The sequence below is a fragment of the Neolamprologus brichardi genome, chromosome 15, assembly GCF_056152115.1.
Source record: "Neolamprologus brichardi isolate AB-2024 chromosome 15, ASM5615211v1, whole genome shotgun sequence".
NCBI lineage: Eukaryota > Metazoa > Chordata > Actinopteri > Cichliformes > Cichlidae > Neolamprologus > Neolamprologus brichardi.
In genome coordinates, this window is record NC_142118.1 from 27,001,518 (window position 1) to 27,017,371 (window position 15,854).

The following is a 15,854-nucleotide window of genomic DNA, read 5'->3' on the forward strand; positions in this document are numbered from 1 at the left end:
GTAGCAAAGCAAAGTAAGTTTACAATAAATTCTTAATATATGCACACCAGTAACACCCAACAAGAGTTGCGGTTTATGAGACGCTAGTTGGGCGCTAGTCTTAATCAAGTCTCAATCAAACTGAATCAAGACCTTATGCTTGTCCATTTTTAAAACCCCTTTTTCTAAACTAGTGAAACAACCTTTACCCAGAACAGTTTAAGCCGTCATAACTTATAATGTTGTACTCATACTGATCAAAGGAGCTTGCAAAGAGCTTGCAAAGAAAAGCGTCTGGACTTCTTTAAGTCTTTTAGTCCAGACTTAAAGACCTAAAGAAATCCAGCGTCTTTACTCATACTGATAATGTTCCACTTTAAGCAGCAGTCCTGCAATATAATGTAAACACTGAAATTTACACAACACCTAGTCATTTAAATGGACACAATTACACGTAAATTTATGACAAATCTTTTAGCTTTAATTTGTGGATTTTAAGCGGTTATGTAGTAATAAACTTACTGGTTACATGTGTGAAATTTGATGATCAGCCACTCAATCTGCATGTGCATCAGAAAATAAAAAGCTCACATCGTACAGTCATCTAGGATAAGGGCAATGGGCACGACTAGGATTTGGGTTTGATTAACATGCACCATTTACCATGTTTTACAGTACCTACTTGCAGCACATGTATGGCAAAGCTTTTAAAAATGTATTCAAATTAATTTCTAAAATAAAATCCAGTAGTTTCTGCAAATATGTCAATTTAGCATGTGAATAAAATGAAACCAAGCCAGTGATCTGGTGGATGTTCAGATGTTGAGAAAGCTCACAGAGTCCTGGAACACAACCTTAACTCTTTTTCATTCAGTCAGTATTTTCCATCTTTACCCTGGATTCGCATATCTCTGCCCTTGTAATGCCAGCCAGTGAGAGATCAGGCGTGCACCAAATGTTGATGTGTTTTGTTGAGTGGAACGTTGAGGGAACAGAAATTGCATTTTTTTTCCTGTTACATCATGTAAAAGAGCCAAGTAGACAGACTTCAAGTAGATTATGGAGTATGTATATGTTACATCCTGGTGAGCACATCTGTCTGAATGCTGATGAAAGAAAAATGGAAACATTGTGACAGAAATATAATAACCAATAAAATCAAATGTTAGTTATAAAACATTAAAGACAAAGTACAACATCTCTCTCTTAATGGAAAATAGGATTAGTGCATCATTATGACATTTTCTCATCAACTAAATGGTACAGGTAGCAAAATACTACCGCATAAAAAAGGAAAAAAATCTGTTGTATTTTATCATTTTTACTCTAGCAGTGAAACACTTAGGCAACTCTGTCTGATTGAAAACCACACTGACATGAAGCTCCAGAATGTATCAAGAACACTTTATCAACACTACATTTGTTGAGGCAACTAGGGGTAGCTAGTTGAGGTCTGCATGAGTGTACTAGTCCAAGTATTTCTCCTCCCCATGAATTCAAAGGTGGCTGAACCTTTTCAGACATGGTTTCAGTTCCAGAGAAGCAGACTGCTGCCGGTCAACGCAGTTAAGCTTCCCGTTTAGTTCAGCTTTTTTTTTTCTCAAAAACCATATATCAGAACATTAGACAAAGTTTCGAAGGTCATTTTTTGAGCTATGGTTTTGGTTGCCGAAAAGCAGGACAACCATCTAAGTAATGCTGTTCCCTGCTGGTGGTTACAGTAAGAGGGAGGGAGGAACAAAGCTTTGGAAAGTTCAGGCACATGACTTACAGTTAAACCTACACCTGGGCAAAAATATTCTTTACAAGAACCCTAAAATTAAAGAATAATACCAGCATCATTTGAAGTTATAGCTTATTTACCTTTACCATGTTCATTGTTAAATGTAGCGTGTAACACTTGATCCATGTTAAAGGCATGAGAAGCCTGAACAACAGGCACAAACTACAAATTTCTTTAGACATGAAGGCATGAAGACCATTTCAGATAAAGAAAGTGCTACGTGTGATTTTCTATGGAGTCCATTTACGTCTACGCTACTTTTCAACCCAGTATTCCTCTAAATTAGTTCATCGTGGTATAGGCTGGGTTGTTTTAAAGGAGTACTTGTGTGTATTAGAAGAACAAGAAAAGGAATAAAGTAAATATTTTAAAGAGTCACTGGAGGTAGCAGACACAGACCATGTTCAAATGAAGTGGCGTGATGACAGCTTTTTAGATGAAATGCCACCCAAGACTTAACTGGAACACAACATTGTATTCATCCCTCGTACTTCTTTTTATTCTTGTGCCAACTCCAGTCTGTGCTGTTTCCTGATCTTTCCTCTGCTACAAGAGGTCAGGGAGATGGCTGTACACAGAGTCCAGCAGCTTCTGGCTGGCCTCCTGACTCTTCACTCCTGCAATCTCAAAGAGCCTGTCCAGTTTGTCCTCAGCGGCTGGGATCTGTTCGATGATATGCAACTCCTCCGGGTTCAGGATGTGCAGCATGTCGTCAAAGATGGGCTGCAGGTCACATGGGTCCAGACGCACCTGTCGGAGCACTGTGTCTTTCTTCTCTGAAAGACAAAAAAGAGACAAAGATTATCCTAAGCAATGTTCCCTCTAATTTTTCATGTGTCTGAGCGAACACACAAACTCCCTGAGCGATCCCTTGGACCAGTGTGAGCAACAGCAGACGTGTGCACTGTGGTCACGCCAGCATCGAATCCATCCAAGTTACATGGTTTATTAAAATAATCAAATTACAGCATTTACATTTATGTTAGACTACTTTTAATTAACTGATTTAGCCCACTTAAAATGAAAATTAAAAAACAATCTTGTTCATGACCTGTTTAGTATGTTAACACTATTGGAAGTAAAAATAACTTGAACTCCAATTTTGGAAACAACTGCCTTTCTTTTTTCTTTTTTAAATAAAGCTCTGACTTATTATGAGTATGAGTCTGTGGTCTGGGAGAGAGTCCTGTAAGTCTCTGTCTGCAAAATACAGTATATGATGACCAATGTTGGGCAATTAATTATATAGTTACTTCTTCAAAAAAGTGACTGAGTTATGCAAACAAAGTTTTTTGCAGCTATTTACCGAATAATGCAGCCAAGCGTTTTTTAAAATAAGCATTTCAAACTATTTACAGAACAATCAGGTGTTCTGCATCAAATAATAATAATTTCTGTCCACTATGTGGACTGTAGGCCTGACAACAGGAGATGTATCACTCCTGTAACACCTGTAACATTTAGCAGTCGCCTCATTGTTCTGACACACACAACAAAACTATTGACTACACTACACACTAACTACACAAGATTTGCGCTAAATGTCGCAAATCTCTCACATCTAAAAACACCGCCGTCACTCCTAAAACTTCCCCCTCCCTAAACAACTAAATGCCATGTTGCCATATCATTCATCTTTTGATTGGTCGACATGGTACTTTTTTTGATGAGTAGGAAAGTTTGTTTCTTTATTTGCTTCTTACCTGCCATCCCTTTGTTGTTTACAATTGTATTTTATTTAGTTACCCCTCGTGTGTCATAGTGGTCTGATCAGCCATTATATGTATGTCATTTCATGTCGAGGTCAATTATGTTTGTTTGGGCAGTCATTTGGTTTGTTAAGTTTGCAGTTTTTGCCTGAGTTGAGTTTTGTTTATTTGACCTCTTTTATGAGCTGAACATTTATTACTTTTGTAAATATGATTTTTGGGGGTTAAATAAATAAAAACCATATTTTTCTAATAATTCCTGGGACTCCTCCTGTTTGTCAACTTGGTCCATCACATCAGACCAGAAATTTCTTCTTTATCTTCATTTCAGGTTTCTAAGATTTCAAAATACGACCCAAGATTGTTTTGGTGAGCCTGTTGTGGTCTGTGGGTGGTTTTCCTCTTTGTGATTACACACTGTCACATTTCAAAGCACTGGCAGGTCATGTGGGACCATCTGTCCTTCTAGTTTAGTTGAATATGAAGTGCAAGTGGATACTTCTGGAGGATGCACCAGCAAATGCACCGAGAAGTGCCACTAACCAAGGGAAGCTGGGAACTGCAAAGGCGTTCCTAGACCACCAAGCACCGCAAAAGCACCAAATGAATTGAACCATCCTTGGAACTTAATTGGAATAGATCTGTTTGTGGTCATGTCTCACCTTTGGTAATGAAGGAGCCATTCCTACTCAGGGCGGAGTCTTTGCTGGAGGTAGAGTCGCAGCGAAGCAGGGGCTCCGATTCATCAGGGAAGAAGCCTTTGGTGCGGTCCACTGGTGACTGCTCCAAACCCATGCCACTGACCCGGCCCATGCTACTGTTGCTGGCAATGCTAATAGGAGACTCTGTGGGCTTCTGGATTGGACTGTGTCTATTGCTTACATTCCCTGAGGTCATCAGCTGGTTGACGTCAAACTGCAAATATGAAGGAGGAGTGGAAAGTGAGGAAAAGAAGAGGAAGATGATGAGAAGGGGAATTGAGAAGAGGAAAAAAAACATCTTAGGAGATTGGTGGAAATGACTCTTAACGACAATATGATTGATGATATATGGCACAAAGGTCCAGAAGATAATGACCCTTAGTTGAATCGCTGAAAGTGCAGAGACATATTATATTTATGTAAAGAAGATGTTAAGTTTGACATGCAGGCTTTTACAAAGAAACTTTGAATGCACTTGCTGGAGAAACTCATGATAAGATGCAATGTGATAACACCAAAAAGTTCCTGGCTACAGCTGACTCCCATTAACAAGATCTGAACATTTATTGGCTCAGAATGTCTGCTGCATGGTCATCAGTTGAACCTGTACCTCTCTTAACCTGAAGATGCCGCTAAGTAACATTTAGGTAATACAGAACTATATCTGCCCAGTTTGCACAATATAGATAATCAGAATGTAACCTCCAGCACTGCTATAAATTTGGGTATTAACATATATGTCAAATTAAATACTAGTGACGCTGGAAAGCTAGAGAAGTAATCTTCTGCTTCCTTTGTCACTAGCCACAGAGGTATTGTTAGGCTAATAAAGGGGAGATGTAGCTGTCAATGACTGGCAGAGAGAAAAGCAATCATGAAGGAAAAGCACACCGAAAATGGACCTCCAAGAGAACATCTGATCCACAAAACAAGACTACTCATTAATATGGCTTGAATGCCTTGGAAAGAAAAAGCCATCATCCTAAGCTGAGTCATTGTAAGTGCTAATACTACCACCCAAATTATGGACAAAGGCCAAACTGACTTTTTATGTGAATAGTTTTGGATGTTTATCAGTTAGAATGATCATTACATCATTTGTTCCTATGTTCCCTGGTTGCCAAAACTTGAGAAAGTACAATCTAGACTTCAGAGGGTTAATAATGTCCATACTATCATTTTAGCTGGCCTGGGAGTGATTTTCCATCTTTCTTCTTCTGTCTTCTTCTTCTCATGTTTTTCCCTATAGTTGCACTACTTCTCTTCCCCTCAACCCTTCTTCTTCTCCCTCTCTCTCTGTCTTTAGTATGGCAGTAGACCTGTGGTTTGAACTAGTACCAACTGGTTTTTGGGATGAGATCATGAGAGTACTTGTTGATTTTCACAGCCCAGGCAGGCCTAAAGGTCGCTGCACAGGTCATTTTACTCACCACACACACTGGAAACGGTCTGAAAACTAGATGGGACAACAATAACACAAACTGAATTAAAGTGCTTTAAACTCAGCTTCTTTCTTCTTTGTTTTTTTTCTCCATTCCATAATGTCTGGGCCGATGCGCTGCAGCATGACACATGATGTTAACGAAACAAATGCGCTCTGTTTGTCTAACAAAGGCAAGTTTACTTAAAGTATATGCACAGACGCACATATGCACACAGTCACAAAGACACACTGGCTTTCATACAAGAGCACTAGAGCAGAACAGTTTGATGGGGCAGATGGAGCGAGACACATCCTCACAGGATGAAGCATCAAGGTAAAAGGAAGTACAGTGTAATAGCAGATCTTATTCTGGCTGCTGAATCTGCCAATTCCATGCAGTTTAAACATCTTTCATTTAGTCCGCCACTTCAGAAAATATATACTGGCCTGAAGTTTTTCACTAAATTTTCTGAAAAATTAAAACACAACTACATAGGTCCCTGGCCAGCCAATCACCCGTGAGTCCTGGAACGCTTTGATTTCGATAGAGGAAGGCGGGGCCACATGAGGCCAGGGGTCGTAACACCCCTCCCCTTAAATTACCAACTATGTTGGGCAAAAGGAGATATTAGGAACTGTAACAAAAACAAAGAACAAACACCACAAAACATGTTTACAACCAGAACAGACCATCAGCCAAAACATTTTCAGACCCCTTTTTGTGGTGAATACTTAAGTTGTATTCCTGCAGCAACACAGCCCAGCGCATGAGGCACTGCTTATGATTAAACATGCGAGCAAGGAACACAAGTGGGTTGTGGTCAGTGTACACAACAAGAGGTAACATGCTGGACCCCAGGTATACATGAAAGTGCTGAAGAGCCAACAACAAAGCCAGGGTCTCCTTTTCAATGGTGGAGTAGTTTAACTAATTTTTATTAAACTTGCGGGAAAAGTAACAAACGGAGTGGTCCAAACCCTGCAAGTCTTCTTGCAACAGCACTGCCCCAGCCCCGACAGCACTGGCATCAACCTCAAGTTTGAATGGTCGCGTCAAATCAAGTGCAGCCAACACAGGAGTGTGGCAGAAGAGGGCTTTTGCACTCTCAAAAGCATCTTGACACTCACTTGACCATAGAAACTGAACCTTTAGGCTGAGTAGGTCAGTCAGTTGCTTGACTACAGAGAAGAAATTTTTACAAAAGTTTCTGTAGTAGCCCACCATCCCTAGAAACCTACACAACTCACGTCTGGTGCTAGGTGTGGGGAACTCTTTAATCACTGCCACTTTTGCATCAATGGGCCGGACCTGTCCACGTCCCACCTCCCTGCCCAAGTACGTCACTGTAGCTTTGGCAAACTCACACTTAGCTAAGTTGAGAGTTAGAGTAGCTTGAGCCAAACGGTGAAATACCTGGCGTAGAGTTTCCAAATGCTCTTTCCATGTTTCAGTATAAATTACTAGATCATCTAGGTAGGCACTGCAGTTGGACAGGCCACAGAGGACTTTATTTACCAGCCTCTGGAAGGTGGCAGGAGCATTACACATGCCGAATGCCATGACTATGTACTGTAGAAAATCATCAGGTGTTACAAAGGCAGAGATGTTAGAGGCACGCTCAGTTAAAGGGACCTGCCAGTAACCTTTAAGAAGATCTAATTTAGTGCCATACTGAGCAGTCCCAATACTGTCCACACAATCCTCAATTCTTTGGAGAGGATGTGAGTCAGCCACAGTCAGAGAATTCACCTTCCATAAGTGTGTAATAAAACGGGGCGAGCCATCTGGCTTAGACTCCACTATACAAGGTGAGCTCCAGGGGCTTTGACTGCAACATGGCTTAGCTAAGCCATGTTGCAGTCAAAGCTTAGCTAAGCCATGTTGCAGCAGATAGTCAGCCTCCTGTTTCATGAGCAAGCGCTTATGGGGGCTGGCTCGATAAGGATGCTGCTTAATAGGTTTAGCTCCCTGGACATCAATATCATGCTCTAGCACTGTAGTGCGAGTTGGCACATCCCTGAATAAACAGGTGTATTCATTAATCAAGACAGATGTTCGAGCAAGCTAATGCTTTCAGCATTTCTGAGTTAGACAGACGGGGTCTAGAACAGGTGGGATAACTTAGTTTTAAACCATCAACCTCGTCCACCCCTCCTTCCTCTAGGTGGCTTGAGGCTACAACAGGAGCACAGGCGATAGCCGGCCCTGGTGTTGATCGAGGATGGTATAATTTCAACATGTTTATGTGGCAGACGCGTGTTTTGCACCTGCGGTCGGGAGTGCAAATTACATAATCAGTCTCCCCTCTCTTTTCACAGACTTCAAAGGGCCGCTATACCTAGCAGACAAGGCTGAACCCAGAACAGGCAAGAGCAGAAGAACCTGGTCACCCACCTGAAAGGTTCTTTTAACAGAAGCCTTATCATAATGCCGTTTCATTTCCCCCTGTGAAACAGCAAGGTGCTGTTTAGCCAGAGCGTTGGCTTGGTTCAAACGCTCACGGAAGTGTTTTACATACCTCCTTACATTTACCTTGGAAACCCTGTGTGGGCTCAAAAATGACTCTTTCAGAGCTTTGAGGGGTCCGCGTGGCCTATGGCCAAATACCAGCTCAGAAGGACTAAAACCAAGTGACTCCTAAACAGCGTCACGGGCAGCAAATAACACAAATGGAACTCCCTCATCCCAGCTCTTTTCAGACTGTAAGCAGTATTTGCGCAGCATCGCCTTTAAGGTCTGATGCCACCGCTCTATGCACCTTGCGATTCAGGATGATAAGCAGAGGACACAACATGTTTGACACCTAGAGTGCTAGCCACTTGTTTGAATAACTTAGATTGAAAGTTTGAGCCCTGGTCAGTCTGTATGACCTTTGGCAGGCCAAACACTGAAAAGAATGTTGTCAATGCCTTAACAACTGATTTTGCTGTAACCTTATGTAACGGGACAGCCTCGGGGAAACAGGTAGCTGCACACATGATCGTGAGAAGGTATTGCTTTCCTGATTTTGTTCTAGGTAGTGGACCCACACAATCTACTATGACATGGTCAAATGGCTGATCTTCCACTACAGGAATGGGACACAACGGAGCTGGGGGTATGACTTGATTAGGTTTACCTGCAATCTGACATACATGGCAACTGCGGCAAAATTTAGAAACATCACGCTTCATACCAGGCCAAAAGAAATGCTTTAATAGTAGCTGGTATGTTTTTGTGATGCCCAAGTGTCCTGACCACTGGCTTTCATGGGCAAGAGCCTGGATTTTCTGCCGGTACACAGCGGGCACGACAATCTGCTTAACATTACTCCATTCTGCACCTTCTGCACCTGGTGGAGACCACTGACGCATTAGAACATCATGTCCTACAAAATAGGCTTGTTGCTCTTTATTGACTTGCTCAGCACTTACCGTATGTTTGAAACAGCTCTGCAGCGTTTTATCAGCTAATTGAGCTGCTGACAGCTGGTCTTTGGTCAAGGGCAGCGAAGAGAAATGGATCGGGCTCCTCAGGTTTCACTGAGTCTGGCGGTGACAGAACATTGTTTCTTTTAGTTTGTACATCATTCTCCTCGGAAAATGAGGACATCAACACCGAATCAGAGAGAACAACATCATTATCTTTACGAGCTTGTGCTCGAGTAATTGCACAGGCTGGATACAGCCCAGGGTGCGTGGAAAAATCAGAGGTTTTCTGATTTAGGGGGTTGTCTAAAACCTCCAGACGAGGGAGCATTAACCCTCCCGCAATATCATAGCCCAACAACATGGCCACACCCTCTATTGGCAAGGCTGGGCAAACAGCAACAGGGAAAAATCCTGTAACAAGTTTTGATTTTATAAAAACTCTGTGAACTGGTCTGGGAGCGTAACCCATCTCTATCCCCAGTAGAACAGAATTAAAACCACATTCACTTTCAGCAGAAAAAGGTAAAACACTCGAGAGGATGACAGTTTGGGAGCCTCTATGGGCTAAAAATGTGGTCATAAATATTTTGTACTTGTAAATCAGTTTTGTACTTGTTAATCAGGATTTGTGTGTGTAAAAAAGATTTGTATGTGTAAAAAAGAATTTGTGTGTGCGTAAAAAAGATTTGTATGTGTAAAAAGAATTTGTGTGTGCGTAAAAAAGATTTGGATGTGGACTTAGCCAAAAAAAAAAAACCCTGCAAGTTACAAGTGTCGGAGGGGCACTTTTTTGAACTGCAGGTCCTTGAAGGGTAATACAGTTTGTAGCTGGAGGATCTCTATATAAATATCCGACAGCAGTTAGGTCCCCTAACTTTCAGCAGCTGTTGAAAGGATAAAGTTGTGGTATGTCAGTGGTTAGAAATACCATTATTAATTTAGGATTAGTTTAACATAAAGTCAGGGCTGACCCGGGACCATTGCTGTGAGTCACAGTGCACAGCATAAAAGTCCTTTCACATCGGACGCAGGATGTGCTACTAATGCTATGCTAACTAAAAGCAAAGGATCCAGAATTTGTTGCGCTGGCTGCTGGGCTCTGTGGGTTTTTACAGCAGCTCTACCTGTACTACATGCATCTGCTCCTTGTCGTTTCTATCTCTGACTTTATGTCCTCTACAAGAGTTTCTGTTTTTTTTACTAGTTCTTCAAATGTTCAATAAAAACATGTATGCTAATTCATAACGAAGAAAGCTTTGTAATGAAGAACCAAACCAAACTTGGACGACCACAGACAAGAGTCCAGTTTGGTTTGGTTCGTCATTACAAAGCTTCCTTCGTGGTGATGAAGGAGAACGCTGGGTTGGCATGTAAAAGGGCATTTATTCCCTTCAAAGACCTGCAGTTCAAAAAAGCGCTCCTCCGACAGCCAAACCCATCTGTTCTCTGATTGGATTGTTACATTTGTGATTGACATGACATTGACCAATCAGATGAAAGGAAGAAAAATAGGGTCAAAATTCGTACTTGTAACTTGCAGGGTTTTTTTTGGCTAAGTCCACACACAAATCTTTTTTACACACACACACAAATCTTTTTTACACATACAATTTTTTTTTTTTTTTTTTACACACACACAAAGTACAAATATTTATGACCACATTTTGAGCCCACAAACCTCCAGTGTCCCTTAAAATACACACAGGTTTTAAATCAGATGGATTGTCTGTTAGTGATACTGAGCCATCAAAAATTAATGGTTTGAAAGAGGGGTCCGGCACCTTACCACCACAACCATGGACCTCATTACAGGCCTCAGCTTTCACAAAACCCACCCCTTTGCGTTGCTGAGCATTTGATGTTTTGCATTTTAAGGCTAAACAGTCAGCAATCACATGTCCAGCTTTATGACAGTAAAAACATTCACGGTTTTCCCTGGAACCAGACACTTTAGCCGTGTGGGGCTGTTGCACAGCGCTAACCCGTGGCTTCTCACTGCCAGTAAACGAGGCTTTATGAGTGAGCACAAACTCGTCAGCAAGAACAGCAGCAGATGCGAGCGAAGTCGCTTTCTGCTCATTTAAATATAGCACAATACACTCAGGAATGCATTTCTTAAAATCCGCTAACAAAACTAACTCGCGCAAAGTGTCATAGTCACTCACTTTTGAAGCAACGCACCGTTTATCAAAGAGAATCCCCTTTTCTCTAGCAAACTCTACATACGTTTGGGTCAGCAATTTCTTCTGCTGGCGAAACCTCTGGCTTCGGGGACTAACTCATATGCCTGCGAAACAGCTGTTTTAATGCACGCATAGTCTAAACTGTCCTTTAAAGAAAGCAAAGCCACCACCTCTTGGGCTTTGCCAGACAGTTTGCACTGTAACAAAAGAGGTCAAATATCACTAGGCCACTGCAACGCACCAGCGATATGCTCAAATGCTGCAATGTATCAACCTCAGTTTCTCTAAAAGTGGGCACTAAAGAAATGCACTTACTGATATCAAAAGCAGAAGCGGACGAGGAGGTGGAACTGGAATTGTCAGCAGAGGTAGACGAGGCTGGTGGCTGAGACTCCAGCTCAAGCTTTCGCAGCCTAACGGCTTTGTCTGCCTCTATCTCCAGCCTTCGTATTTCAAGCTCTAGCTGAGCCCACCTGTTCTGGGCCTTCTCCTCAGCCTCCAATTGGAGACGTGCCAGCCGCACTTTCAGCCGAGCTCCTTCTCTGCCTTCTGAACTCCCAGAGGAGAGTGGATCATAGCGAGGAAGCGTGCGCGGCGTTTTTCCCCGCTCATCCCCCTCGCCATCCCCACAAGAACCATTCTTGTGGCCCTCCTCAACTATGGTAGCTTGGCGTGGCACACCAGAGACCACAGGCAAAACAGGCGCTTGACTCACACCAGCTTCCACCAACTTGTCCACCACTAAAGCTTTCAAATCACACTTACGGAGGGTTTTTGAGACCTGCAGCTGAAAGTTATCCACAATTTGCAGCAAATCATTTTTACGACAGCTATTAATAATCCCAATAGATGGGGCATCTATAAAGTGCTGTAAACAAAACGTAGCCGACACAGCGCCTAAAGCAATAGGGCTACTCTAAAACAAACGTCCCTTTTTTTCTCTCTCTTCCCCCCCAGAAACAAAGACCCCCTATGAGGGATCCCGGATGAGCCCCCACTTATGTTACGACCCGGCTCTGCTAGGCGACAGGGGATGTAACATAAATGAGCCCAGTGACAGGAGGGATAGATAAAAAGAAAAACATAAGGTTTATTACCACAACTGAAAACCGTAAGTGAAACAACTCACTATGTAATAGGGTGACTTAAACAAACATAACAAACAACTCATATATTCAAATAACACTAATAACACTAGTAGGACACTAATCATCTCACAGGCAGCTACCCAAAACAAAACAAAGGTTCAAAGGCAGCGTTACTTGTAACGCCGTTATTCCGATCACTGTATTTAACTGTGCCTCACTGTGGCAGGAAGGGTAAAAAAAAACCAAACATTGTAGTTTTTCGTATATACAGTTCACACAGAAGAAGAGGAAGAAAGCTAAGAGGTCGAAAGGACTTCAGAAAAACACCTAAACATAATATACCATGTTCTGACGGAGATATTTAAAAAAAAAAAATTAAAGCGTACAGCTCTGCTATTACTTCCAACATAAATGAAGACAGAAAACTAAACAATAGTGACGGTTGTTGTGTGATTCTTACTCTGAATCTGAATAAGTACGCGGGACCACTGTGTGCGGTAAGACTAACTCTTTACTCACAGAATCACCGACTCCTGGCATGCATTTCCAGTGCGTAACTAGGAATGGGTATCGTTTAGGTTTTATCCGATACCAGTAACAAACCGGTACTTTTGAAACGGTCCTGGTGCTTAAACGGTGCTCGAACCGGTGCTTAAAGAATGGAGAACACAAAATTGGTCCAAAAACCTCTCATGTTCAGCTGTTTTTTTGTAAAAAGATGACAGTGTTAGCCTTTTCTGCAGCTATATGGGATTTATGGCATCACTCTTGGCTGGAAGAAGTGCTTAAACAATGGAAAAAACAAACTTTGTCCAAAAACTTCTCATGTTTAGCTGTTTTCCACTTTTTCTTTGGCTTTTTTTTTGGCTTAGCCTTTTTGGCAAGGGTGAAGGGAGTACCTGCCATCAAACAAGAAGACAGCCACATGTAACTATGACTGTGTTTGCTAGTTCACCTTACATGCATTAATTTAATAACGTGGTTAGCCTACTCAACGTAAATTAAACACGAACAACATTAAGCTACTCGCGCAGAGAAGAACGGCTGCTGCTGCCATCATCATCCGTTATCATTTCTGCCACACTAGCAGGACTAGGGGCCAGGACTCTACTCTTCTGGTTTTTGGGGGATGTTGCTAACTCCAGGTCAGATAACAGGCAACCCACGCGCAGTAGATGTGCACGGTGTGAGGACTCGCAGAAAGATATCAAATACGGCGCATTTTTCGGCTTTTAACAAAATGCTATACGTCGCCAGGTGTTTCATTAGATTCGAGGAGTTACCTCCTTTGCACAGTATCCTCTTAAAGCACTTGTTGCAGGCTGCTGAGTTTGCATCTTTTGCTGTGAAGTACAGCCAGACTTTGACCGCTTCGCTTTGGGCAATTTTAATCTGTAGCTCTGCTCTAAAAGAACGTACGTACCTGGGCCCACCTACTACGCTCGCAAAGGTAAAATGATTGGCTGGAATCCAAAGTGTATGACATCTCAGGGGAAAAAAAGCACCGAAATAAAGCACCGAAATGTGCGCTGCTTTTCGGTCTGGTTACTACCGTTTATGTCAGAACTGGTGCCATAATGGCACTGGATACCGGTACCCATCCCTATGCGTAACACGTAATTACACAGTCGAACAATAAACACATACTGCCCATACATCAAATATACCAGGGGCAATTATGAATACACCACAGTTGTAGGGTTGAAATTGTTCTAACTGGTATATTATGAAGTGCTACATGATCACTAGCAACACAGCTATATTAACATAACATTCAGTGGCTTGCAAAAGGCCCCCTTGAGCCACAGATTCTCAATTGGATTTAGATCTGGACTTTGACTGGGCCATTCTAACACATGGATATGTTTTGTTTTAAACCATTCCATTGTTGCCCTGGCTTTATGTTTAGGGCCGTTGTCCTGCTGGAAAGTGAACCCAGTCTCAAGTCTTTTGCAGACTCAAAGAGGTTTTCTTTCAAGAGGTTTTCTTTCAAGATTGCCCTGTATTTGGCTCCATCCATCTTCCCATCAACTCTGAACAGCTTCTCTGTCCCTGCTGAAGAGAAGCACCCCCAGAGCATGATGCTGCCACCACCATATTTGACAGTGGGGATGGTGTGTTCAGAGTGATGTGCAGTGTTAGTTTTCCGCCACACATAGCGTTTTGCATTTTGGCCTCATCTGACCAGAGCACCTTCTTCCACATGTTTGCTGTGTCCCCCACATGGCTTGTGGCAAACTGCAAACGGGACTTCTTATGGTTTTCTGTTAACAATGGCTTTCTTCTTGCCACTCTTCCATAAAGGCCAACTTTCTGCAGTGCACAACTAATAGTTGTCCTATAGACAGATTCCCCCACCTGAACTGTAGATCTCTGCAGCTCGTCCAGAGTCACCATGGGCCTCTTGGCTGCATTTCTGATCAGCACTCTTCTTGTTTCGCCGTGGGATGTTCAAGGCTTGGGAAATCTTTTTGTAGCCTGCTTTAAATTTCTCAATAACTTTATCCCTGACCTGTCTGGTGTGTTCTTTGGACTTCATGGTGTTGTTGCTCCCAACATTCTCTTAGACAACCTCTGAGGCCGTCACAGAGCAGCTGTATTTGTACTGACATTAGATTACACACAGGTGCACTCTATTTAGTCATTAGCACTCATCAAGCAATGTCTATGGGCAACTGACTGCACTCAGATTAAAGGGGGCTGAATACTTTGCAGTTATTTATTTGTAAAAAAATGTTTGGAATCATGTATGATTTTCGTTCCACTTCTCAAGTGTTCACCATTTTGTATTGGTCTTTCACATGGAATTCCAATAAAATTGATTCATGTTTGTGGCTGTAATGTGACAAAATGTGGAAAAGTTCAAGGGGCCGAATACTTTTGCAAGCCACTGTATAATGCAACAACATGGGATTAGAGCAGCTGTGAGAGAATTCAACATTACTGAATCAATGCACCTTCCGTACCGGAAGTGGAGCAGGCAAGAAGAATGAGTTGAGTAAAGTTTGACTTATCTGACTGTTTTCTTTTGCTTAATGCGCCTTATAATCCAATGCGCATTATGTATGAAAACAGACCCGCTCATCGACAGTGTGTCTTATAATCCAGTGCACTTTATGGTCCGAAAAATATGGTAATCAAGAGTAAAGAGGATTCATGAGTCTACAAAGCTCTGAGCTGATCTGGCATCACTGGAGTTAAGAGGGCAGGAAACCTACATCTAATAGACAGCAGGTCAAGATGGCTCTGGATTAGGAAGGCAAGTTGTGCCCTGATTGGTCACCTGGGAAAGAGTGTCTGATGTTGCAAGCACAATCTGATGACTAGGAGTTTTTCTGGTGACTAAATTACTAGTTATTAAACCATGTAACTGTTACATTTTTCAGATTTTGCCCGAAATCAGCCAAAAGGCTATGAGTTCACAATACAAAATCTGAGTAAAACCAGGCTCATGCTCAGTGCTCCAATTCAGCCTAAAGGCAGTTGATGAAATGTCAGTTAAAATTAATTTGCAGGCCCATGTTTGTTGGACACAAATTTGTTAATAATACATTGAATGGATGGCGTAATTAACTGT

At 42.1% G+C, this 15,854-nt stretch overlaps 1 protein-coding gene across 1 annotated transcript in view; it reads right to left on the reverse strand.

The window, feature by feature from the left end:
* Nucleotides 1–438: 438 nt before the first annotated feature.
* tnfrsf21 (tumor necrosis factor receptor superfamily, member 21) overlaps nt 439–15,854 on the reverse strand; it is a 75,748-nt gene continuing 60,332 nt past the window's right edge. Inside the window, exons 5-6 of the mRNA XM_006796202.2 lie at nt 4,134–4,386; nt 439–2,538 (exon numbers count right to left, since the gene is read on the reverse strand). Of these exons, the coding sequence (XP_006796265.1) occupies nt 2,309–2,538; nt 4,134–4,386 (483 nt within the window). The 3' untranslated portion in view covers nt 439–2,308. The remainder of the gene's footprint in view (nt 2,539–4,133; nt 4,387–15,854) is intronic.